The following is a 26,691-nucleotide window of genomic DNA, read 5'->3' as shown; positions in this document are numbered from 1 at the left end:
AAAGTTACCGATGCACCTAGGAGGAAGTTGAACACGAGACAACCATGTCATTGCAGACTGTTATGTTTACGTGGGGAAATGACAGTGCATACATTATTTGAGATATATTTTGAAGTGAGACTTAATTTTATGGACATTTCGGCCAGGGGTGTAGAGCTATTGGTTTAAGCACCGGATTGGCAAAAAACAGGAGAGTCTGTAAACCAGTCTGCTTTGATCTATGAATTAATGACACACACACACACACACACACACACACACACACACACACACACACACACACACACACACACACACACACACACACACACACACACACACACACACACACACACACACACACACACACACACACACACACACACACACACACACACACACACACACACACACACACACACACACACACACACACACACACACACACACACACACACACACACACACACACACACACACACACACACACACACACACACACACACACACACACACACACACACACACACACACACACACACACACACACACACACACACACACACACACACACACACACACACACACACACACACACACACACACACACACACACACACACACACACACACACACACACACACACACACACACACACACACACACACACACACACACACACACACACACACACACACACACACACACACGCGCGCCGGTACCGAAGTGGGCCGCCCGTTGACAGTTTACGTGGGCTGGGCTGGGTGCGAGTCCCGGGGCTGATTTGTAGTCCCAGTCCGCCCATGATTTATAGCTGTTCAATGAAGGTAAACACAGTGTAGGCGGTACGTAAAAGCTCTTTGAGCTCTGGTTCTGCTCTTCTCTGAGTTACACCTCCCGCTGCCTCCTGGAGTGACCACACACCCCTGGCCGAAATGTCCTTAAAGTGAAGTCTAAGTACGATATATATCTCAAATAATGTATGCACTGTCATTTCCCCACGTAAACATAACAGTCTGCAATGACATGGTTGTCTCGTGTTCCACTTCCTCCTTGGTGCATCGGTAACTTTCTCAAAAAAAAATAAAGTCAGGATAACGGATTCGTTTCTCGTGCGCACGAGATACTAACCCGTTATCCTGACTTTTTTTTTTCTCCCTCTGTTTTTTTTTCTTTTTTCTTCATGTCCCTTTAGGGGCTCCGTATGATATAGCCCAGCGCAACACCTTCATCACACATGCTGCCACTTGTTTGTCCCATTTTCAAGCAATTTGTAATCTGTTCTAGAAAAACGATGGGATTTTGGATATTTGTGGAGTTAGGTGGTCCGCGAGTGTTTTTTTATTGGTTAAGTGGTCCTTATATGAAAAAGTTTGAGAAAACACTGCCTTAGAGGGCTGCGCCATTTACTCATAGAAGCTGGGGTTACAGTAGGTAACCTCAGATGTGCACTGAAAAGTTTTTTTGTCGCATTATTATTTAAGGAATCGTTGAGCTAGCTAACTAGCATACATTGTCACTATCTGCTAGCGTTAGCTTTAGGCTTCGTTTTCTGATAGTCTTTTTCATAGGCTATAAACAGAGGTCGTATAAGTATAGATCTTGTACTTGAGTAAAAGTAGAAGTACTCAGATCTTGTACTTGAGTAAAAGTAGAAGTACTCAGATCTTGTACTTGATTAAAAGTAGAAGTACTCAGATATTGTACTGGAGTAAAAGTAGAAGTACTCAGATATTGTACTAGAGTAAAAGTAGAAGTACCAGAGTGTAGGAATACTCTGTTACGGTAAAAGTCCTGCATTCAAAATGTTCCTCAAGTAAAAGTAGAAAAGTATTATCATCAAAATATAGTTCAGTCAGACAACTCACGTGTTCCTTTAACATGTTTATTAGAAGCAGCATATAGTTGAGTTTGGCAACTAGGCTCGGGCATCATCACTCCATAGATATACATAGCACGATGAGTGATGATTAAATAACTAACCCCCGAGCCTACAGGTGGAAGCTGGGGTGGAAGCTGGGGTGGTGGTGGGGCAGGCAAGCAGCAGCGACGTAGAGGTAGCTGCAGCAATAGCAGCAGCAAGCAATGCATGGAGAGAGATCTGGCAGGTTAAATAGAGCGGCATATTAAGGAGACTCTGTTTGGTTGGTTGTAGAGTGGCAAGGGGGCGTATGCAAATACGAATGCAGCATAAGTGCTCGAGTTGACTGCCTGAACTAGCTCGCAGGCTTCGCTTTCGTAGTCGTTGTGCAGATTGGTCCATTTCAGAATAATATATATGATATGTTTTATAATGATTGATCATTAAAGTGTTCTCATAGCTGGTGAAGGTGCAGCTAGTTTGAATGACTTTGTATACTGCAGGGTAGCTTGTGGATTTACTCCAGGTGGAACTAAAGTCTGATTTAACACTTGATTATATTTCACATCATTCATCCAGATCTGTGAAGAAACTAAAGGGATTAAATACAATTTACCTCTGAACTGTAGAGGAGAAGAACAAAGTAGCAAAAACATTGAAATACTTAAAGTACAAGTATCTCAAAAATGTTACCCAAGTATAGTACTTGAGTTTATGAACTTGGTTACTTTACACCTCTGGCTATAAAGATAGAAAGACTAAGCCTTGCACAGAGGCATGAAAATACATTTTCAAAATGCTCAACAGTGCTGCAAAAATTATAAACTGACTCCTACACAATTAAAATAAATGCTTTTAAAAATAATAATAATAATAATACATTTGATTTATATAGCACACTTTAAAGACAAACGTCATCTCAAGGTGCTTCACAAAGCTATAAGGAAAAATAAGTAAAAAGATATCTAAAGGAGCATATTGGATAAATATATATATTTATATTAGATGTGACTCTTTAGCGTTTCTGTTATTATTACTTGCTGCTTTAGTTGTTCTGACTGCTAAAATCCTCTGTTATTCCTCATTTTAAAGCCGATATTCCGGGGGGCTCGGATGCTTGTCACCTTTTTCATACCTGATGAGTTTGCCTCCCTGACTACAGTTGCTTTAGCGTGTAGAAGCTAGTAAGCCTGCTATTTGATTTGTTTTAGATAGGCACTACAGGTTTCATATGCAGACCTTATTTTCCTGTTCCATGTTAAAATAAAACATTTTCAGATGGTACCACTGAGAAAGAGTAATTTTTTTCGGTCATGGAAAATTAGGTAAAGATCATGGAGAAGTCATTGAAAATCATTGGTGAAAAAGTGTATGAACCCTGAGTCTAAGTTATCTCAGTGGGTCTCAAACGGTTTGGTCACAAATTATTCAAAAGATTATTTCCGCGGCACACCTAGATCATTATAGTTATAAAATAAGAGAATAAAGGAAAAACAGTTATGAAATACTATATGGCAGTAAAACAAGAATACAGTTTAAAAGGGGAGTGATTTGTAAAATATCCATAAAGAAATATCTGCTTACAGTTCTGTTTCATATGGGTGTTGAGAGATGTATCCATAGATCTCTTAATGTTGCTCTCAAAGTGCACCAGATTGATGCATTTAACTTAAATATTTTTAAAAAAATCTTCCCGGGGGGGGGGTGAGGAGGAGGAGGAGAGGAGGTGAGGTCCCTCCTAGAGGAGGTGAGGTCCGCCTATATCCGTGAGCTGATTATCGAGCGTTCATTGTAACAGTCACGGGTGTACTGTGTGTGTGTGCGTGTGGGGAGTGTTGCGGTAGAAAATTCCACTGTAGCGCCGCGGCCGCCGCCACTGAGGGCTAAGCCCCGAATGTTTTCAGGTCCAGGCGACGCCCCTGGTTGTAGCTCCCTTGCCAGCGATTCTCTCTGACCATTCAGCACTCAGCAGTCGAGAGTGTTTACGTCACTAGTTTAGCATATTCAGCCCGGTTGTTGGCCCGGTAAGAACCTCGAATTTTGAGGGCCAGAATAAAGATGAAAAAGTAGCCCTGAACCGGAACTACCCCTAGTGGAAAAGCAAAAAAAAGTGTGCGTGCTGCAGTGGAAAAGCGCCATATGTCTTCAAATATGTTCTCTACTAACAGTTAGAGTGTGAGAAGCTCAGCTGATAAAGCTCTCAGTTACCTGGCTGCGCAACAATGAGAAGATTGAGACCCGTGTGGAGGCCCTGATGGCAGATACATACTCTAATGATGTTGTTGTAATGGCGTGTAATAATATATGATTACCTGAAGACAGCTGACACTGTGTAAACTTTCAGTACTCTCAGCAATCGTTCCTGCTGATTTCAGCTCCTAAAAGCACTACATTGCATACGGAAGGTCTTTACCTAGCTTTACAACCACACACATAAAAACAAAGACTATAACCCCTGTGTTGTGCAATATCACTAATGTATAATAGACATGAGCTGTACAGTGTAAATCTCCCCTCTGTGGGACGAATAAAGGTATTCTGATTTTAAACATTTCTGTGACATTTAGAATAGCCTCTGACTTCCTGTTCCTGTGTTAACCACGCAGCAGATGCTATCGATCCGCTTTACTGTATCACAGGGCCAGGCAGGAACACACATGACAACAGTGTGCTGTCAAGCTGCCGGATTAAAGAAGGGGGGTTTATATCCCACTGTCAAACACCTGTTAGCATAGAAACACTTAAATACCTGCATGCACACACATGCTGTGCACATACACTCTTTAACGGTCAATAACAGGCAGATGTTGGGGGGGTTTGGTGTAGGTAAACAGGACCTGCGGTTTGAAAGCTCTTCTGCTGTTGTTGGTATCTACCTGTGGGACCATGGCACTAACATGATACAGACACACACTTGCACTACTGCCGATATGAAAAATAATAATAATGTCCACTGAGTCATTTTAATGTGGGAAAATGTATGTCAAATGAAAATTGAATTTACATTGAAATAATGCACAAATGTAAAATAAAGCTACATTTTTTGCATTTACATTTTCAAAATAGATTTTATATTAGAATATTGTCTATGTAGCAAATGAAATCTTTTCATAATGAAAAGTCAAATGCTGTTTTCATTTTGTTATTGTTAGAAAATTGTATACAATTTTAACTAATATTGACATAAAAAGAAAGTCAAGTTACATTTTCTTTGCATTACATTTTCCAAATTTGATTTAATATTTGAATATTGTCTGCTTTTCAGCATGGAATATTGCACTTTAAATTTCAATTTTATTCACATAACATTTACAAAATGTATATTTGAAAGACAAATGTAACATACATGACACATTTGATGTCATTGTGGAATTAAATTTGAATTTTCAAGTTAATATTAACTTCGAGCTTCCATACGGAAGTTTATCAACAGCAGAGAAAAAACGAATGATGTTGTGTGCTTCTTTTGGTTATGTTAGTTTTGCCTAATGTGGATGGAATTAAACAATTGTTTTATTTAAATGATGTTTCCGCCCAAAATATGGCTCCCGATTTAGAGGGAGAGAAGCCCCTGTAATGTTTAGAGCAGTGGTTTTCAAAGTGTGAGGCGCGCCTCCCCGGGGGGTGCCAGAGAGCTTCAGGGGAGGCGCAGCGTGAGAAAAAAATAAGAAACAGTGAAATGTAGCTAGTTAACTTCAGCTAAATGTATGCGAGCGGCAACATGGATCGATTTTTAGTGAAGCTACCTAAAGTGAGAGAGGAGACAGCGTCTGGCATAAAACGTCACTTGCACACTTTTGGCTGTCTGTGGAAACCGAGTTCCCCCACCTCGCCAAAAAGGCTGTAACAGTGCTCATTCCCTTCACCTCCACCTACCTGTGTGAGTGCGGCTTTTCCGCATTGACTTTGATCAAAAGCAAGTACCGGTCAAGCAGGGGCGGATCTACCGGGGTGGCTAAAGATAGCCTTGCCACCCCAGCTTTGTTTTGAAATAAAAGTTGTGGCTCATCGGACATTTATGAGAGAAAATCCCTAATGTCCGAGTGCAAGTGAATGCCCGACAAGACGCGAGCCTTGTAACCCATCCCCCGGCCCTGGCGTGAGCGTGGAAATGTGATTGTCGGCGATTTAATTTGAACGCAAAGCGAGAAGCATTCGGACCCCAAGTAGACGGAAGGAATGAGGTATTTGCGGTCTACAATGACAGAGAAGAGACTGTCAAGTTTGGCTGTACTCAGCATTGAATCAAAACGCACTAAAGCTGTAGATCTTAATAAGTTTGTGAGGCGTTATGCTGAACAAGATGGTAATCGCCGCAGTCAGCTGTTATAGGCATGCCAACTTGATGCTCTGCTCACGGATGACTCGATGAGCATAAAAACTGTCAAAGGTTCCATGTCATGCTTTTCCGGTTATTACCCGTCCCCTTGTGTATAGTGACCGCCGGAGCCTTGGCGGCGGGTGCGGTATCGGCGCAACAGCGCTGTGAAAGTCCACGGCCTACCTATGCCAGAGCCAGTGGCGCACCGAAGGCAGCAGCCCACCAACAGCAGCGGCCCACCAGGAAAAGTCCCGAATCTCCCGATGGCCAACACACACACACACACACACACACACACACACACACACACACACACACACACACACAACACACACACACACACACACACACACACACACCACACACACACACACACACACACACACACACACACACACACACACACCACACACACACACACACACACCAGCACACACCCACACACACACACACACCACACACACACACACACACACACACACACACACACACACACACACCACACACACACACCACACACACACACACACACACACACACACACACACACACCACACACACACACACACACACACACACACACACACACACACACACACACACAACACACACACACACACACACACACACACACACACACACACACACACACACACACACACACTCACACACACTCACACACACTCACACACACTCACACACACTCACACACACTCACACACACTCACAACAGCGTTGCAGTCGGGAAGAAAAGCAATGTGGAGCGGCATCTCACCACTTGATAAGGAGTTTAACCGTGACACTTTTCGAAATCCCGTTTGTGTCCCCCCACTTTACAAATAGGCCTATGTTTATTATTATTTTGAACGCAAGCCGTCATCGCCACGGAGGAGCACACAGCCTCTGTGAGCGAGCGAGACAGAGAGAGAGAGAGCGAGAGAGAGAGCATACCTTTATCTATTTAATATAGATGTAAAAAATAAAGTAAGAAATCATTCCAATGTGTACTATAGGACAGTAAAAAAAAAAACAGTTTAAAAGGGGAGTGATTAGTAAAATATGCATAAATAAAAAGAAAGAATGCTAACTAGGTAACATAAGATAAGAATAAACAAGTTTAAATTATTTTGTATTGGTTGTGATCATATTCTAAAGATGTTTGGATTATTAAAAAGTATACAGCTCCCTTTCATCTGAGTGCTGAGAGCTGTATCCATAAATTCATTTTGTGCTCAAAGTGCACCAGATTGATGCATTTCACTTCAACATTTAAAAAAACATCTGAAAACGGGTCCCACAGACCCAAACAGCACACAAAGGTTAAAGGTCAGCATATCATAATGTTAAAATGTGCTACATATATACACTGCAAAAAAACTGAAAAAGAGGAGTAAAAGTAGCTCACGACTTGTTTTATTTTTTGAAAGTAACCCTCATCCTAAAAAAGGTTGGAGACCCCTGTTATAGAACGATACATTTGACCAATTTAAGTTTGGCCTACCATTTTATTGGAGCAATGAGGAACAGGTGGGGCTTGAAAAGGCCCACCCGTTCAAAGCAGGGAATGACAGAAAAAGTTTGAGAACCACTGGCTTAAACCAAAGTGGTAATATTTCAAATGGCTCTTAAATACACGCAATATAGTCATCGTAATGTTTGTTTCTGTGAGTTTCATTTTCCCTTTATGTAGCACATGTCCTGTTTCAGTTGAATCAGTGTGGCTAAATAAAAGACTCACATAATTAGGGATGCCCCAATCGATCGGCCGCCGATCGTTATCGGCCGATATTCACTCTTAGTGTGATCGGTGCTCTCTATAAAGGCCTACCCCTGGAACAACCTGAGCTAGTTATAACAAGCCGTGTAGGACAGAGTGAATACACATAGTTTACAGAGATGCTGTGTGAGAAACCAATGTGAGTTTGGAAAATTGCACAATATAAATCTATTCTAGTAGACCTCAACAATGGAATTATGATCAGTAGAAATGGCTAAGACATGGAACCTTTAAGATGATGACCTTACGCATGTAGATATATATAAAAAATATATATAAAAAACGGTTTTAAGTCCTGAGAAATTGATGAGAGGATTAACATCATCAGCCTTAGAAGAACCTGCTGGAAAGAGTCAGGCAGGGGCTGAGTTACAGCCAGGGGCCACAGCTCACTGGCAGGCAGGGGGTATAAAGGTTTCCTGTACTCTACTGAATGGACTGATCCTCAGGTTCATTGGATCTGTGTGGTATGAAAGCTTGCTGGGCTCTGATTGTATCTATACCTGTGATGTGATGCAGGAAGAGAGAGAACAGTGGTTTAAAGCACCTCTTTTCACCCTCTGTCTGAAACCATAGCCCAGTCTGCTCTGGTTAGTTAGCTGGCCGACTCTGTTGTAATTGGTCACTAGTCTTGGATGTTAGTAGAAAGCAATAATATTAAGTTTAAAGAGAGTCCACTTAATGATTGTTTTCAACTAACTTTTTGTGACATTTTGGACATAATGCATTTAATTAAAGTCAACGGTTCAGTCTTTTCAGTGTAACACAAGTGCTGACAGGAATATATTTGATCACAACGGAGTCGGCCAGCTAACCAATCAGAGCAGACTGGGCTCTGGTTTCAGACAGAGGGTGAAAAGAGGTGCTGCAGCACAGGCAATATGAGAAGAATAAATAGATTTTTGAACATTAGAGCATGGAGACATGTCCCAGTAGAGACACTAAATACTAATATACACCTGAACATCAGCAGGAGAGGACTCTTTAAAGTAGAGATACTACATACTGATATACACCTGAACATCAGCCGGAGAGGACTCTTTAAAGAAGAGACACTACATACTGATATACACCTGAACATCAGCAGGAGAGGACTCTTTAAAGTAGAGACACTACATACTGATATACACCTGAACATCAGCAGGAGAGGACTCTTTAAAGTAGAGACACTACATACTGATATACACCTGAACATCAGCAGGAGAGGACTCTTTAAAGTAGAGACACTACATACTGATATACACCTGAACATCAGCAGGAGAGGACTCTTTAAAGTAGAGACACTATATACACCTGAACATCAGCAGGAGAGGACTCTTTAAAGTAGAGCCACTACATACTGATATACACCTGAACATCAGCAGGAGAGGACTCTTTAAAGTAGAGACAATACATACTGATATACACCTGAACATCAGCAGGAGAGGACTCTTTAAAGTAGAGACAATACATACTGATATACACCTGAACATCAGCAGGAGAGGACTCTTTAAAGTAGAGACACTACATACTGATATACACCTGAACATCAGCAGGAGAGGACTCTTTAAAGTAGAGACTCTACATACTGATATACACCTGATACATCAGCAGGAGAGGACTCTTTAAAGTAGAGACACTACATACTGATATACACCTGAACATCAGCAGGAGAGGACTCTTTAAAGTAGAGACACTACATACTGATATACACCTGAACATCAGCAGGAGAGGACTCTTTAAAGTAGAGACACTGCATACTGATATACACCTGCACATCAGCAGGAGAGGACTCTTTAAAGTGGAGACACTACATACTGATATACACCTGAACATCAGCAGGAGATGACTCTTTAAAGTAGAGACACTACATACTGATATACACCTGAACATCAGCAGGAGAGGACTCTTTAAAGTAGAGACACTACATACTGATATACACCTGAACATCAGCAGGAGAGGACTCTTTAAAGTAGAGACACTACATACTGATATACACCTGAACATCAGCAGGAGAGGACTCTTTAAAGTAGAGACACTACATACTGATATACACCTCATAACTCAAAGACCGCACCTACAGGGTTACTTGGAGAGGGTCCGAGTCCGACCCTTGTCAATTAAATACAGGGGTCCCTCAGTGCTCTGTTCTTGGTCCCCTCCTCTTCTCCTTGTACACAAACTCGCTCTGATCAGTCATTAGCCCGCATTCTATTTCATACCACTGCTACGCTGACGACACCCAATTAATTCTGTCCTTTCCCCGCTCAGAGACCCAGGTCGTTGCACGCATCTCTGCTTGTCTAGCTGACATCTCTCAGTGGATGTCTGATCATCACCTCAAGCTCAACCTTGACAAAACTGAACTGCTTTTCCTTCCGGGAAAAGATTGTCCCACTCTTGACCTAACAATCAACATTGGCACCTCTGTTGTTTCCCCGACCCAGACTGCAAGGACTCTGGGTGTGACCCTGGATAACAACCTGTCCTTCACTGCAAACATCGCTGCTACAACCCGCTGCTGCAGATACACGCTTTACAACATCAGGAGGATGCGTCCCCAGCTGACCCAGAGAGCCACACAGGTTCTGGTCCAGGCTCTCGTCATCTCACGCCTAGACTACTGCAACTCCCTCCTGGCTGGTCACCTGCATGTGCCATCTGACCTCTGCAGCTCATCCAGAATGCAGCTGCTCGCCTGGTCTTCAACCTTCCTAAATTCTCCCACACCACTCCGCTCCTCCGCTCCCTCCACTGGCTTCCGGTAACTGCTAGAATCCACTTCAAGACAATGGTAATTAAGTACCATGCTGCGAATGGATCTGGCCCTTCCTACATCCAGGACATGGTTAAACCGTACACCCCAGCACGTGCACTCCGCTCTGCATCAACCAAACGGCTCGCTGCACCATCGCTGCGAAGGGGACCCAAGTTCCCATCAGCAAAAACACGTGGGTTTGCTATCCTGGCTCCAAGATGGTGGAATGAGCTCCCATTGACATCAGGACAGCAGATAGCTTACACACCTTCCGGTGCAGACTGAAAACTCATCTCTTTCGACTCCACTTCGAGCGATAGAACTATTAACAAAGCACTTATATACTAATAAAGGGCTGGCTTAGCTAAAGCCAGTTGAGTAGCACTTGAAATGTTTTTGCTCTATGAAGCCTGATGTACTTATATGATTCTGTTTTCTTCAAGTTTGTATTTTGTTGGTCGAACGCACTTATTGTAAGTCGCTTTGGATAAAAGCGTCAGCTAAATGCAATGTAATGTAATGTCATGTAATATACACCTGAACATCAGCAGGAGAGGACTCTTTAAAGCAGAGTCACTACATACTGATATACACCTGAACATCAGCAGGAGAGGACTCTTTAAAGCAGAGTCACTACATACTGATATACACCTGAACATCAGCAGGAGAGGACTCTTTAAAGTAGAGACCCTACATACTGATATACACCTGAACATCAGCAGGAGAGGACTCTTTAAAGTAGAGACCCTACATACTGATATACACCTGAACATCAGCAGGAGAGGACTCTTTAAAGTAGAGACACTAAATACTGATATACACCTGAACATCAGCAGGATAGGACTCTTTAAAGTAGAGACACTACATACTGATATACACCTGAACATCAGCAGGATAGGACTCTTTAAAGTAGAGACACTACATACTGATATACACCTGAACATCAGCTGGAGAGGACTCTTTAAAGTAGAGACACTACATACTGATATACACCTGTGTTGTGACTCGACAGATATGTTAGGTTTGCCTTTGTGTGTTTCCCGCCCGTGAGATTGCTTGGCCCTGCCCTGATTGTTTTCACCTGTGCCCATCCCCCTCACCTATATATAGCCCTGGTGTTCCTTTGTCAGTTCGTTATGTTTCATGTCGTGAGCACCCAGGCCTTTTGACTCCTGATACTTACCTTGGGATTTAGACCTTTTGTCAAGTGAGTTTTTGTGTTGCTGTACAACTTTGTTTTGGCTTTTTATCTACTTTCTATTTTTTGTGAAAGTACGATTTAGTTTGTGATTAAAGGAATGGTATGCTCATGACACTCTTTTTTTTAAATTATCATCCGATAAAACAGACCAGTCTCTGCCAGTCTCTCTCTTTTTTTTTTTAATCCGATGACATTATCAGTGATTTTAAACTGATTATATACGGAAATAACATCAACACTGTGGGCGCCGCCATTTCCCGGACGTGACGTAATCCATGCGTTTGGTTTTCGAAGACACGTTGATCTCCATGTTATTTACTGTAGTTTCTCTCTTCAAATATGCCTCACTGTATCGCCAAATATTGCCATAATTCGGATAGGAACAATCCACGGAATGCTCGGTTCCATCTGTTGCCAAAAGGTAAGCATAAGAAGTACATTCGGAGGCAGTGGCTAGCGAAATGTGGCCGGCCCGAACCGAGAGATTTACAGGCTCATGTATGCAGCGAACATTTCACATTTCCGGACGACTACTCTGAGAGTATGATAAAACATAACATGGGATTTAAAGAACAACCATTACTCAATGGAGATGCAGTACCATCGGTCTTTCTGGTGTCATCACCGACCAGGACACCAGTTCGGCCAGTTGAGAAATCGCCCTCTGCAAGTGTGAAGCGACGGAGGAGCAGAAGTAGTGCTCGGAGTAAGAATAAGGTATGTTATAGCGCATTTCCATTGCAGCGGCTAGCCCCGTTTTAACGTCCAGGCCAGGACAGTTTTTGGTGGCCTTTCCATAAAGCGTAGTACCGGCTAGTGTGTATTTCCCCCCAGTTTTTCCGGCCCCATAAAATCGTGATTCTATGGCCAGGGACAACGAAGCTGAGTATGCTAAACTAGAGAGGGAATCGCTAGCAAGGGTGGTACTACATGCATACATATAGTATCTTATATCATCTTCCCATTATACACACATGCATTTCCAAACATCTGGACTACCTATGTTGCAAATGTATTATCTTTTCAATTTACACACGGCATCTATTGCACGTCTGTCCGTCCTGGGAGAGGGATCCCTCCTCTGTTGCTCTCCCTGAGGTTTCTCCCATGTTCCCTTTAAACTGTGGGTTTTCTCCGGAAGTTTTTCCTTGTACGATGTGAGGGTCTACGGACAGAGGGTGTCGTATTGTCATACTGATATGTATGGCTGAATTCCCCCATCCAATCTCTTCACATTGGTCAAAACTTGTTCCTCTGCTGACGAGTCCGAACTGAAATACCCCACCATGTTTCCGTGTGTTGACAAAGTGAACGCATGGATGACGTCACGACCATCACGTGACTACTGAAAATGGCAAACATGGCGGCGGCCAGACGGAATATACAGGTCTTGATCAAAAAGAGCTATAAAATCATTATTTACCGGGGAATATCGCTGATTTCTTCAGGGTATGGTTTAAACATAACGTTTCACTAAATACTGAAGTTTTGATTAATTATCTAATGAGTGGACCATTCCTTTAAAGAACATTCTATTTTTGGACATCTGTCTCCGAATCCTGCTTTTGGGTCCTGCGTCCTGTATCTCGGTTCATAACAACCTGAACATCAGCAGGAGAGGACTCTTTAAAGTAGAGACACTACATACTGATATACACCTGAACATCAGCAGGAGAGGACTCTTTAAAGTAGAGACACTATATACTGATATACACCTGAACATCAGCAGGAGAGGACTCTTTAAAGTAGAGACACTACACACTGATATACACCTGAACATCAACAGGAGAGAACTCTTTAAAGTAGAGACACTACATACTGATATACACCTGAACATCAGCAGGAGAGGACTCTTTAAAGTAGAGACACTACATACTGATATACACCTGAACATCAGCAGGAGAGGACTCTTTAAAGTGCTGCATAACTTATTCTGAATAGCTTCATGTGTTCTCATGATGGGTTTATAAAACTCCAGAACAAGAATTAACGTGCAACAATTGTTTTCCTTGTCTTGATCAAATGATCAAATGAACCGAACGACAGGTGTGAATCAATGATGCTGGACCATTGATGATTTAAATTAAAAATATACATTTCGATGCTTTTAGAACTATGTATTTTTGAAACCATACTATCTTGTGATAACCTGGCACCCTCATTACCCACAATGCAACCCTACCAACAACAGTTCTGATGGAGTTGTGGGTGTCATGCTGTATAGCCTCCAGCTGACAGAAGTGGGTCTACAGCAGTCTGGTGGACTTTCTGACTCCACACTTATTTCTTCATGTTTCAGACTGAAGTCTTCAGACTGACAACACACACATACACGCTACATACCTGGAGCTGGGAGATGGTGAGGGGGTAGCGGTAGAGGATCCAGGTCACATTTTCACTACAGGGTGGAGTGGTCAGAGACCCTTCATACACCCAGTAGTCTCTCAGCAAAGGGTCTGAGGGTGAATTCAAAGTGTGTTAGTGAAGGCTGCCCATAGAAACAGGCAGGTATAAGAAAAACATGGCTGCCAAAGAGAAGCGGTGATGCCAGCAGTGTGGAGGAACTGGAGAGTTCTAGTTCATGTTCAAAAAGCATATTGTGTCCTTGTAAAGAAAACATGTTATTCTTGATTTTGTTCAAATTGTTTAGGAACATAACAGTACATTTCAAATATATATATGTATGGATAGATGTCCAAAGCAGCATTTACTCTCATGTACTAAACAAACACCGTTCTCGAAATGACGAGATAATCTTATATATGCACACTGATCAGATGGTCCAGTCAAAGGCTGGTAGAGTGGGTGCTTCACTGCATACTTTACATACTTTGTATATGATATCATATAGGGGATTCTGATGGTCCATTTGATTAAAGTAGGCCAGGTTGGTATAATAGCAGATTCCTTAGGCTCTGCGGCCACACAAATCCATGATTAAACCATGTGTGAGCTCTCTCTGATCTGTCCTGTTTCTGCGTATGCAAAGTCAAACAAACTGGTGACGTATAACAGAGGTGTAACTGAGCCACACATCTGTCAACAGTGACTGACTGAACTCAAACGCTCCACAAGGTCAACCAAACAAGAGCCAAATGCAATATTTTCAGGAAGGACCTCACGCTTCAATATGTATGTATCTGTTCATGTTTGAGTCTGATTACTTTAGATTGAGATGAGTTAGGACAGTTCTATCTGAGCTAATTGCAAAGTATTTTATAATTATATTGTTATGTTGTAATATGTCACTATTGCTGCGCATTTTTTTGCAATTATCATAGTCTATAATAAGTCCAATAGTCTATAATGTGATTAAAGTTTGTTTTAGAGTCAAATAAAATGTTTTGCAGTGTTGTATGTGTTGTTCTTTTATTATTATTTTAACTTTATTTAATTTAAACAATAACCACTAGATGTACTTATCATCCCATTGTAATGTTTCACAACCATTACAATTATAAAAACATTAAGATCCTTGCAAAAACATCTTTAGTAAATGAGCAGTGATTATGATGTAATATAATTAGGGCTGTCAAACGATTACAATTTTTAATCAGATCAATCACAGCTTAAAAATTAATTAATCATGATTAATCACCATTCGAACTATGTCCAAAATATGCCATTTATTTATGTATATTGTTGTGGGAATGGAAAGATAAATGAAAGAAGGCGGATATATCCATTTAACATAAAGTATCTATGTTTATTATAACATTTTTCTGCATGTCAAAATGAAAGACAGCCCACACACCTATCAATCATCAAACCGTGGGGTCTTAATTCATTACGTGTTGATTTCTATCAACGGGGGAGTACTTCAGGAAAGTCGACAGAGGGGGGGGGGGGCTAGTGGAGTACATCGTGACCACAGAGTGTGAACGTTGTGATCAGCTGTTTTAGCGCAGTTCTCCAGTGAAGGGGGGAGTCTCCCTCCGCAGCCGGTTGGCGTAGTTTTGGCACAGTTCCGTTGTACAGACCGACGTTAACAGCAGCCCTGTCTGTGCACACGGAGACCGACTCTGTCGTCCGGTGATCTAACCGCCTTCTGGAAAAGCTTCACAAGTACGTCGGTACGCAAATGCGCTTTGTGACACAAGTGACGGTACGCATTTCAGATTACGCACATAACCTGCGTACCAGTTATGTGCACCCCTGTACCAGAGCCATATTATTACTATTATATGGCTCTGCCCTGTACTACAGCAAAAGTATTCTGCGTCGGGACTTCCTGCAACAACACCACGCCGTTTTCAAAGATGTTCTATTGAGAAGACGATCACTACGTGACAAAAGTTTTCAAAACCGTGGCTACCGAAATCAATCTTACTAACTGCTGTCTGTGCAATTTACTCCGCGCGAGTTGGCAGACTTTATTTTGCTTACTTTAACATCATTTTTCATGGTGGGGCTAAGCCATTTCTTGGTATGGGTGTAGCCTACCCCAGCCATACCCTGGCGCTGCCACTGGTGGCACGTATGGGGCGGGCCATTCTTCACATGCGTTAAATATTTTAACGCAATTAATTCAAAAAATGTATTACCGCCGTTAACGCGATAATTTTGACAGCACTAAATATAATACCTATAAAGTCATTATAAAATGCTTTACAATGTGTGATGAATATTTAGAAATGCCTATAAGCAAAGTTGCACAGGACATCGAGCTCATTGCGGCTCATTATCAGTACGTTTATAACCCGGTATGGACACAAGAGTCAGAGGGTAACTGATAACACTAGTAATACAGTGTACGCTGGCATAAAGAATGAAACAGTGGACAGAATGATGGTGATCCAGCAGGCTACAACTATAGCTATATTATAAGTTGTTGTTCTTTCAGAATGTCTAATATATTGATTACACGTTGAAATCTGTGTGTTTCTGCTCACCGGGTAACAGAGTGTTGGGGTTGAAGCAGGGGATGATCTTGCTCTTCTCCTGGCGGTAACAACAGAATGATTGTATTCATGCATCGTTGGTGAAGTGATTATTAATCATCTGACCTGATGATGTCAGACCCCTGCTCACCTTGTACTGCAGGTCCTGCAGAACCTCGGTGATGGCCTTCAGACCCAGGTGCTCCTTACCGATCTGATGAACAACATGTGAGGGTTCAGAGGCCTGAGACTTATCAATGTGCCTTCTGAAGATGACAATAACAGAGGTAAATACTTCAAAGTTCAAGGAAGATTTCAGTTTATATCCGTACAGGAAGTAAACAGGAAATGGAACCCTAAGGAGCTGTGGCTTTGGGGGGTCAGGGCTGTCTGCGGGGGGAGAGGGGGTGTCTACTAACTGAAACGTTGACTTTAATTAACTGTAATTTGTCAACAAAATACACACAACTGTATTAGGTTAGTTAAAAGCAATCATAAGTTTAAATAAAAAATATTAGGTTAAACTTAATATTATTGCTTTCTACAAACCTAATGTGTAATTTGTTGACAAAATAAAGTTGATTACAGTAAAGTCAACGGTTCAGTTTTTCTTAGAGGAAGCTGTTTGTAAGAGAGGGGTCGCCTTCTTTGAACCACGATGTAAACATGTTTATTTCTGCTGTAAAGTTGGTCATTTCAACATGGGGGTCGATGGCAATTGCTCCCTTCTGCAGACTGCTCCTACTGGCCACTAGATGAACTGCAGTTTGAGGCACTGCCCCAGAGTTTGCTGCTTGGTGCAAAACGCGTTACAACGGCCTAAAGAACCTTCATTAGGACAAACGAGCTACACTATAAGAAACATCTTCAATAACACATGCCCAGAGTTTACAAAAGATGCGGCATAAAATAAATGCATACAATTTCTTTTTTACGTGCAGCTTTTTTTATTTCCAGTGATTCCTTTATGCAGATTATTTTTTTTGCCGCATTTTTGAAAGTGTATACGTGTTTCTCGACTCGGGCCACTGTAGTGTGGTTGCCCTTGTCGGCCTCCGCACAATGGGGATATCTCCTCTGATCCTATGTGAAAGATTACCTGCACAAACAGAGCTATGATGACGACTCCATTCTTCTTCCCAAGAGCATCCTCCAGAGAGTTGAACAGAGTGCTGTTCCAGTGAATCAGATGGAGCTGCAGACACACACACACACACACACACACAAACGCAGACACACAAGACAACCTGTGTTTGAGAGGTTGTTGTGAACAGATGTAGAGAACAGAATTGAGGGCTCTTATGTCAACCTCATGTGAACATGGAGAAAGTAGTGCTAACTTCTGCCCTGAAACCCTGAATATCCCAGTCCACAGATCAGTCATGTGTCAGCTCAAAAGCTGTCATATTTATCTTACTGGAACATAGAAACAGTGAGATCATTCATTTACTTTAATTCATTATTATGTTTCTTATTGAGCAATAAATGTGTGGTTTTCAAAAGAGTTCAAAAGCTATCTTAATAACAGAGGTCAACACTTCAACGTTTAAGGAATATTTAAGTTTATACCTGCTGTATCTGTACAGGAAGTGGAACTGGGCTATCTAAATATGGAGTGTTGACTTGTACTTGGAGAGGTCCCAGTTCACCTCCTTTGAGCAAGGCATCGGACACCCCCCCACCCCAAAACCTACATCCAGGATAATGGCATATCATTTCCTCTTTATTGTTTACAGATATATGGATTGGCGCAACTAAATATAAAGGTTCCCACACACACGCAAACTCACAGAAACACGGATGTTAGAAGTGTTATTTGTTAGAGAACATTAAACACGGTCTGTTCAAGGACTCTGCAATGATAACACTATGTTATTTGAAGGACGAATGTCAATGCCAGAAGTCTCTCTGTGTGTGTGTGTGTGTGTGTGTGTGTGTGTGTGTGTGTGTGTGTGTGTGTGTGTGTGTGTGTGTGTGTGTGTGTGTGTGTGTGTGTGTGTGTGTGTGTGTGTGTGTGTGTGTGTGTGTGTGTGTGTGTGTGTGTGTGTGTGTGTGTGTGTGTGTGTGTGTGTGTGTGTGTGTGTGTGTGTGTGTGTGTGTGTGTGTGTGTACCTCCATAGGGAAAGCCTTGAAGTTGACAGTGTGTTCGGATCCTCTCTGGTTCTCTTTGCCCCAGTGGAATCGAACCTCATGAAGCTCATACTCATGATCACTAGGCAACGGACCACCGGTAACCACTGACAACAGCACAGGAAACCCAGGGCATCGTGGGCAAGCACAAACAGGAAGTATAAAACAGGTCAGAGTAAAAATGAAAGTGAGAAAACGTGCACTGAAAAAACTGAAACATTGACTTTAATTAAATGTATTATGTCAAAATATGTCACACTACTGCTGTTTCCCAATAGACCTTAACCAACTAACTTATTATTTCTTCTTCTAAACTGTCACCTGTGTCTTAGACCCAATTCCATCCAAGCTGTTTAAAGAAATGTTACCCCTAATTAGCACATCTATAATACCATTTCTTAAATATGTCATTATTGTAAGGCAATGCACCACAGTCATTTAAGTAAGTTGTAATTAAACCTCTCCTTCAAAAATCTAACCTTGACCCTGAGGTTATGGCCAACTGTCATGTCTCGGAAACTATTATGAAAGTGTATTCTTTACATTAGTTTTATCATGTCCCTTTGTCCTGTGCTTTCTGTTTATTTGGAAAAGTAATTCTCCCTCTCGTTTCAGGACTCCATGCTCCCCGCCCCTATGTGTCTCCTGCGTTCGTGATTGTTTACCCCGCCCTGATTGTTTCCACCTGTGCCCCTCACCTTGTGTATATATTGTGTTAGTCCCCACCTGTCCAGTGCCAGTTCGTTTCTCATTCATTACTAAGTTCAAGCCTGCTCCATGGTCGTAATCTGTTTTTCATGCTCCTGATTATAGCATTTAGTTTTTCCTCGAAAGAGTGATTTTGTGTTTCCTGTTTCATTACTGTGTTAAGTCCAGTAAAGTCTTTATTTTTGAAAACCAGTCTGACTCTGAGTTGTGCATTTGAGTTCATGCCTCTGAGTTCACCCCTTGACACCAACTATAGACCAATATCTAACCTTCCCTTAATATCTAAAATCCTTGAGAAAGTAGGCCCAACAGCTGTGCGAATACATACATAAGAATCAATTACCTGAGAAATGTCAATAAGGCTTTAGAATCCGTCACAGCACAGAGACAGCACTAGTGAAAGTCACAAATGACCTTCTCATTGTATCTGAAAAATGACTTTGTTCGATTCTGATACTGTTATGGCGCGTTTCCACTGCAGGCCTCGCTCGGTTTGGTTAGGCCTTATTAGGCCCGGCTCACTTTAATGCTGCGCTTCCATTACAGTTTAGGAACTGGGGTAGTTACTATAGTAATGCAGTGTAGGCGGAGCCGTGACGTCATCTTCAATGAGCGCCCCAAAAAACAACACAGCCGTTAGCTCTTAGCACTCAGAGCTCACAGCTCCTCATATCTGTTCAGAAACTAGACAGAAGTTAAACAAGTACAAACCACAGACTGCCTGTGTCATGGCGAATACAGTCGCTGGTTTATTTATGTCTGTACGCCGTTGTTGTGAGTGTGGACGGTCGGAGCATATATAACGTTAGCTTAGCCAAGCTCCATTTAGAAAACATGCATTTTAAAAGGGTTTTTCGCCTGCCGTCTGTCTGCAGACTTGTCAAAGCATTAATTAATGGTTTTTACTAACCGGTATCAGTATGTTGTTACTTCGGCATCATTTTGAAACGTGTATTACAATTAAATCACGGTCAAATATGTTCATCTTGTTGTAGTTGTAGCTCCCTTGCCAGCGATTCTCTCTCTAGTTTAGAAAACTCAGCCTGACTCAGCCTGGTTGTTCCTTGCCCTAGAACCACGATTTAGTCGGACGAGAAAAAAGGTGAAAAAGTAGCCCCAGGCCAAAACTAGGCCAAGTGGAAGCGCAACCAAAAATGGGCCCCGCACGGCTCGGCACGCTTAAAGCGAGCTACCCGCTGCAGTGGAAACGCGCCATTAGACCTGAGTGCTGCTTTAGATACCATTGACCACAACATCTTACTACAGAGATTAGAACAGTCAATTGGCTAAAAGGGTACTGCACTAAACTGGTTAAGGTCATATCTCTCAGAACGGCTTCTGTTTGTATCTGCTCATGATGAATCCTCAATGAAAACCAGATTCAATCATGGAGTACTGCAAGGTTCTGTCCTTGGAACCATTTTGTTCTCTATATATGTTGCCATTGGGCAATATTAAAAAGGAAATATTCAATTAATGTTCATTGTTATGCTGACGATACACAGCTGTACCTATCTTTCAAGACAGATGAACAGTTTAAATGATCAAAACGACAAGAATGCCTGTCAGGTCTAAAAGCATGGATGACCTGCAACTATTCATTATTAAACACTAACAAAACTGAAGTGAAATCTGGAATGAAGCATCAATTAACATACACTGAACAAAAATATAAATGCAACACTTTTGTTTTTGCTCCCATTTTTCATGAGATGAACTCAAAGATCTAAAACATTTTCTTTATACACAAAATAACCATTTCTCTCAAATATTGTTCACAAATCTGAAAAAATGTGTGATAGTGAGCACTTCTCCTTTGCCGAGATAATCCATCCCACCTCACAGGTGTGGCATATCAAGATGCTGATTAGACAGCATGATTATTGCACAGGTGTGCCTTAGGCTGGCCACAATAAAAGGCCACTCTGAAATGTTCAGTTTGATGGCAATGTTGTGAATCGAGTGGCCCATGGTGGTGGTGGGGTTATGGTATGGGCAGGCGTATGTTATGGACGACGAACACAGGTGCATTTTATTGATGGCATTGTGAATGCACATTTCACATCCTGACTCAAACCGATGCAGAGAAACTCCTTGATGCTTTTATACCATCCAGGCTGGATTACTCCCTTTTAACAGGCTGCCCCACCACGCGTGGGGTCTGTCTCGCAGACCCCACGCAGCAACCAGGAAACGACACCAGTAATCCAGCTCACACTGTCCGCTCCTCGAGCCTCAAAGGGCGCAGCAGCGAGCCCCGCAATGTCCCGCCAACACGGCACCCAGACCCCATGTAGCATTCTCATCTGTTTGTCCTTACTGGTGTCATTTTCTGGTTGCTAACAAATGCCATTGTAACACATAAACACTGATGACCAGATGTAATGGTGGTTTACTAATCAGAACATAGTGGGCGAGCTGACCAATCAGAGCACAGTGGGCTCATAGGGAGGGAGGGGGGGCAGGAGCTCCAACAAGGCGTGTAGGTCAGAGAGTGAATACACATACTATACAGAGATGCTGTATGAGAAAACCAATGTGATTTTGGAACATTGAACAATGTAAATATATTCTAGTAGACCTCAACACCTCAACAATGGAATTATGATCAGTAGAAATGGCCATGTCATGGGACCTTTAATTAAAGTCAACGTTTCAGTTTTCCAGTGTGGTCATAATGACTGAGAGCTCTCACTCAACATGCATAATGCCTCCTCATCACTTCTGTAACACATGAATGAGTAGATCTGTTGTCATGTGACTCACCTGACTTGGACTTGAGAATGATGCGGACTGAGTGTCCATCGTTGATTACCTCACAGTCTCGACAAACCACATAGTTTGGTGATAAGCCGACAACCAGGAGGGATGGGTCGTAATGAGCCTCCCTGGAGTTCAGGTTGATGGGAGACTGGTACTCGCCGTTGGCTGCTGGGAAATGGAGTCCCCATTCTACACCTATGGGTGGAACAAGTCACACACTCATTACATGTACCATCCCTGTTAAGGTCTCGCAGTTAGTGAACATTAGACAAATATCCTTAAAGCCAGTGCAGAGAAATGTCATCTATCTAATGATAGCTTATTTATCATCAGAGGTCGAAAGTACATACTCGCATTACTCAAGTACTATACTTACATGTTGTACTTTTTACCACACTACATTTATTTTTTCAGATTGGTTTAGTAGTTAATTTATTAATTCAGATGTTGACACATAATACCTAGGAAAAACTTGAACCATCCAGCATTATATTTAAGTAACTATACCATAAGTGGTTTCACAAAATTAATTGACAGCCGTTTTTTCTGCAATGAGTGTCAAGGAGAGACTCTGAGGCATGAACTCAATTGCACGACTCAGATAGTGTTTTCAAAAATAAAGACTTTACTGGAATTTAGCACAGTAATCAAAACAAGGAAAACAAATATACTCTTTCGAGGAAAACTAGCAAGTGATCAATGAGGTAGATCCGTGGGAAGTCCGTGAGGTAATCAGGAACGTGGGTCATAGTAAGACAACGAACTGACAATGAACAGGAGGAAGCTACCACAATATATACACAGGTAAAGGGGACACAGGTGGAAACAATCAGGGCGGGGAAAAACAATCAAGGACGCAGGAGACAGAAAGGGGCGGGGAGCGTGGAGGCCTGAAATGAGAGGGATGATTAATTAAGGGAATAAACATAAAGCACAGGGCAAAGGGACATGACAAAACTAACATAAAGAATAAACTTTCACTATTAGTTTCCTAGACATGACAGTACCCCCCCTTCTAGGGACGGCTCCTGACGGCCCAGGCTCCTCTGAGTTGAGGCGGTCAAAATCCTCAATGAGGCTTTTATCTATGACGAAGCGGGAAGGAATCCATATCCGCTCCTCAGGACCATAACCCTTCCAGTCAACCAGTAGCTGTCGCCCTCTACCCCTTTTCCGACTAGCCAATATCTTCTTGACGGTGTAAACCGGACCTCCATCAATCATCCGGGGGGGCGGGGGGGGGGTTTGGCGGTGGGAACCATAGCGCTCTCCTTCAAGGGTTTTAGTTTCCCTACATGGAAGGTGGGATGTACCTTTATGGACCTGGGAAGCCGTAGTCTCACTGAAACCGGGTTGATGACGGGAAAAGGACCCACAAACCGGGGAGCCAATTTACGGGAGAGTACGTGGAGGGGAAGGTCTCGTGTAGAAAGCCAGACTTTTTGGCCTGGCTGGTATACAGGAGCTGGTCGGCGTTTTCGGTCTGCTGCTCTTTTCACCAGTTGTGAATTCCTGCAGAGGATCTTCCTAGCCGCAGCCCACACGCGTCGACAACGCCTGACCAGCGCGTGGGCAGACGGGACCGTGACCTCCCTCTCCGTGGCTGGGAACAGTGGCGGCTGGTAGCCATAAACACAGTGAAATGGGGACAGGCCCGTGGCAGAAGTAGGGAGGATGTTGTGCGGATACTCAACCCAGGTGAGGTGCTCGCTCCAGGAGGATGGATTCTGGGACACCAAGCAGCGCAAACAGGTCTCCAGTTCTTGATTTAGGCGCTCTGTCTGGCCGTTAGACTCCGGATGGTATCCTGACGAGAGACTGACCGTGGCACCGATGAGGCAGCAGAACTCCTTCCAGAAGCGTGACACAAACTGGGGGCCCCGGTCGGAGACAATATCCTTTGGGAAACCATGAAGCCGAAACACATTATGCATCATGACCTCAGCCGTTTCCTTCGCTGAGGGCATCTTGGGCAGAGCAATGAAATGTGTCATTTTCGAAAAACGGTCCACTACCGTAAGAACTGTGGTTTTACCTCTAGAGAGGGGCAGGCCAGTGACGAAGTCCATGGAGATCTCTGACCAGGGTCTGTTGGGAATAGGGAGTGGTTGTAATAGTCCTATTCGCGCCCTGGAAGAGGTCTTGTTTCGAGCGCAGACAGGGCACGCCTCCGCATACTCCTTCACCTCCTTCTCCATGGATGTCCACCAGAAACGTTGTTTTATGATGAACATAGTTCTCTTGACTCCAGGGTGACAGGTGAGCAGCGAAGTGTGAGCCCAGTGGATCACCTGTGGTCGCTCGGCCTCCTGAACGAAAAGCCGGTTAGGCGGGCAACCCCTTGGTGCAGGAGCTCCAGCATTGGCTCGTATTACCTCCTTCTCTACTGACCAAGTCAGCGCTCCTACCACCCGGTTTAATTGGATGATGGGTTCAGGCTCCTTGACTGCAGGCACAGGGTCAAACAGACGGGACAGAGCGTCAGGCTTGACATTCTGAGACCCCGGCCTGAAGGAAAGAACAAAGTCAAAACGGTTGAAAAACAAGGTCCACCTAGCCTGGCGGGAGTTCAGTCTTTTGGCCTTTCTTATATACTCCAAGTTTTTGTGATCGGTCCAAACCACGAAAGGATGCTCGGCTCCCTCCAACCAATGCCTCCACTCTTCCAGTGCCAGCTTCACGGCCAGCAACTCACGGTTTCCCACGTCGTAATTTCTCTCTGCTGGGGAGAGCTTCCTGGACAGGAAAGCGCAGGGGTGAAGTTTGTTGTCCTTCTGTAGTCGCTGGGAGAGGACCGCTCCCACCCCTTCGTTGGAGGCATCCACTTCTACCACAAACTGACGAGTGGTGTCCGGCAAGGTGAGTATGGGAGCAGAGGTGAACATTCCTTTAAGCCGAGAAAAAGCCTCCTCAGCCTGAGGAGACCACAAAAAAGGCACTTGAGGGGACGTGAGGACATGAAGAGGGGCTGCAATAGCACTGAACCTCCGCACAAAACGTCTGTAAAAATTTGCAAAGCCTAAAAACTGCTGCACTTTCTTACGAGAGTCAGGGGTAGGCCAACAAGCTACTGCGCTAACCTTCTCTGGGTCCATCCTAACCTGACCTGGCGAAATGATGAAGCCCAAGAAAGTGACTGTCTCTGCATGGAATTCGCATTTTTCTGCTTTGACAAACAACCTATTCTTGAGCAGCTCTTGTAGAACCTGGCGGACATGTTGTTTATGGGTGTCAAGGTCAGGGGAGTAGATCAGAATGTCGTCAAGATATACAAAAACGAAACGGTTCAGAAACTCCCTCAACACGTCGTTGATCATAGCCTGGAACACAGCAGGAGCATTTGATAATCCAAATGGCATTACACGGTATTCATAGTGGCCTGAAGGGGTGTTGAAACCCGTCTTCCATTCATCGCCCTCCCTGATCCTGACTAAATGATAAGCGTTACGCAGGTCTAACTTGGTGAAAACCTTGGCTCCCTGAAGCTGCTCGAAGGCTGACGAGATGAGAGGAAGGGGGTACCGGTTTTTAACCGTAATGTCATTGAGAGGTGAGTAGTCAATACAGGGCCTAAGAGACCCATCCTTTTTCCCAACAAAAAAAACCCCGCTCCTGCTGGTGATGAGGAAGGGCGAATAAGGCCTGTTTTGAGGGAGGCATCAATATAGTCCTTCATGGCCTCTTTCTCAGGTCCTGAAATAGCATATAGTCGACCCTTAGGAATTGTCGACCCAGCAATCAGGTCGATAGCACAGTCATAGGGGCGGTGAGGCGGAAGAGTCAGAGCCTTGGATTTACTGAATACTTCACTTAAATCGTGGTAGCAGGAAGGGACTGAAAGAACATCAGGAAAATATATTTCTGGGATAGTTCCCTGCCTAACCCTCCCAGTGTTACCTCTTCTGTCAATCTCCGCTACCCGCTTAACACAGTGATCTCTGCAATTCTTTCCCCACCCCTCCACCCTCCCAGATTGCCAATCAATGTGAGGGTTATGAAGTTTCAACCAGGGAAACCCCAAAATGAGTGGATGTTGGGCTGAATTAAACAAGTGAAATGACATTGTCTCGTGATGGTTATCATCACATCTTATTTCTAAAGGCTCTGTTTGGTGAGTCACTTTAAACAACAGCCGCCCATCGAGAGCACTCGCTTCCAGAGGCTGGGGTAGAGGTTTAGTTGTTATGTCCAATCTTTTAACTAAACCCCAATCCATCAGACTTTCGTCTGCCCCTGAGTCAATGAGTGCACCATGAGTAACCACATTGTCTCTGATTTTTACCTGGATGCGGGTCAGGGTGCGAGGAGGAAAGTCAGAGGAAGAGATCCGGCTC

The 26,691-nt window shown here is 43.2% G+C and overlaps 1 protein-coding gene across 2 annotated transcripts in view; it reads right to left on the bottom strand.

Annotated features, from left to right (window-relative positions):
- Positions 1-26,691, bottom strand: part of ca8 (carbonic anhydrase VIII) — a 71,734-nt gene that overhangs the window by 20,451 nt on the left and 24,592 nt on the right. For both annotated transcript variants that reach the window (XR_004553755.2, XM_034103797.2), the window contains exons 2-7: positions 22,361-22,552; positions 18,869-18,993; positions 17,856-17,951; positions 16,908-16,970; positions 16,769-16,817; positions 14,220-14,332 (exon numbers count right to left, since the gene is read on the bottom strand). Coding sequence is in view for 1 of the 2 variants with exons in the window: in XM_034103797.2 (XP_033959688.1) it covers positions 14,220-14,332; positions 16,769-16,817; positions 16,908-16,970; positions 17,856-17,951; positions 18,869-18,993; positions 22,361-22,552 (638 nt within the window). In the remaining variant the exon portion in view is untranslated. The remainder of the gene's footprint in view (positions 1-14,219; positions 14,333-16,768; positions 16,818-16,907; positions 16,971-17,855; positions 17,952-18,868; positions 18,994-22,360; positions 22,553-26,691) is intronic.

Source organism: Pseudochaenichthys georgianus, chromosome 17, assembly GCF_902827115.2.
Source record: "Pseudochaenichthys georgianus chromosome 17, fPseGeo1.2, whole genome shotgun sequence".
Taxonomy (NCBI): Eukaryota; Metazoa; Chordata; class Actinopteri; order Perciformes; family Channichthyidae; genus Pseudochaenichthys; species Pseudochaenichthys georgianus.
The sequence above is the reverse complement of the archived record's forward strand: the minus strand, read 5'-3'. Positions and strand labels throughout refer to the sequence as shown.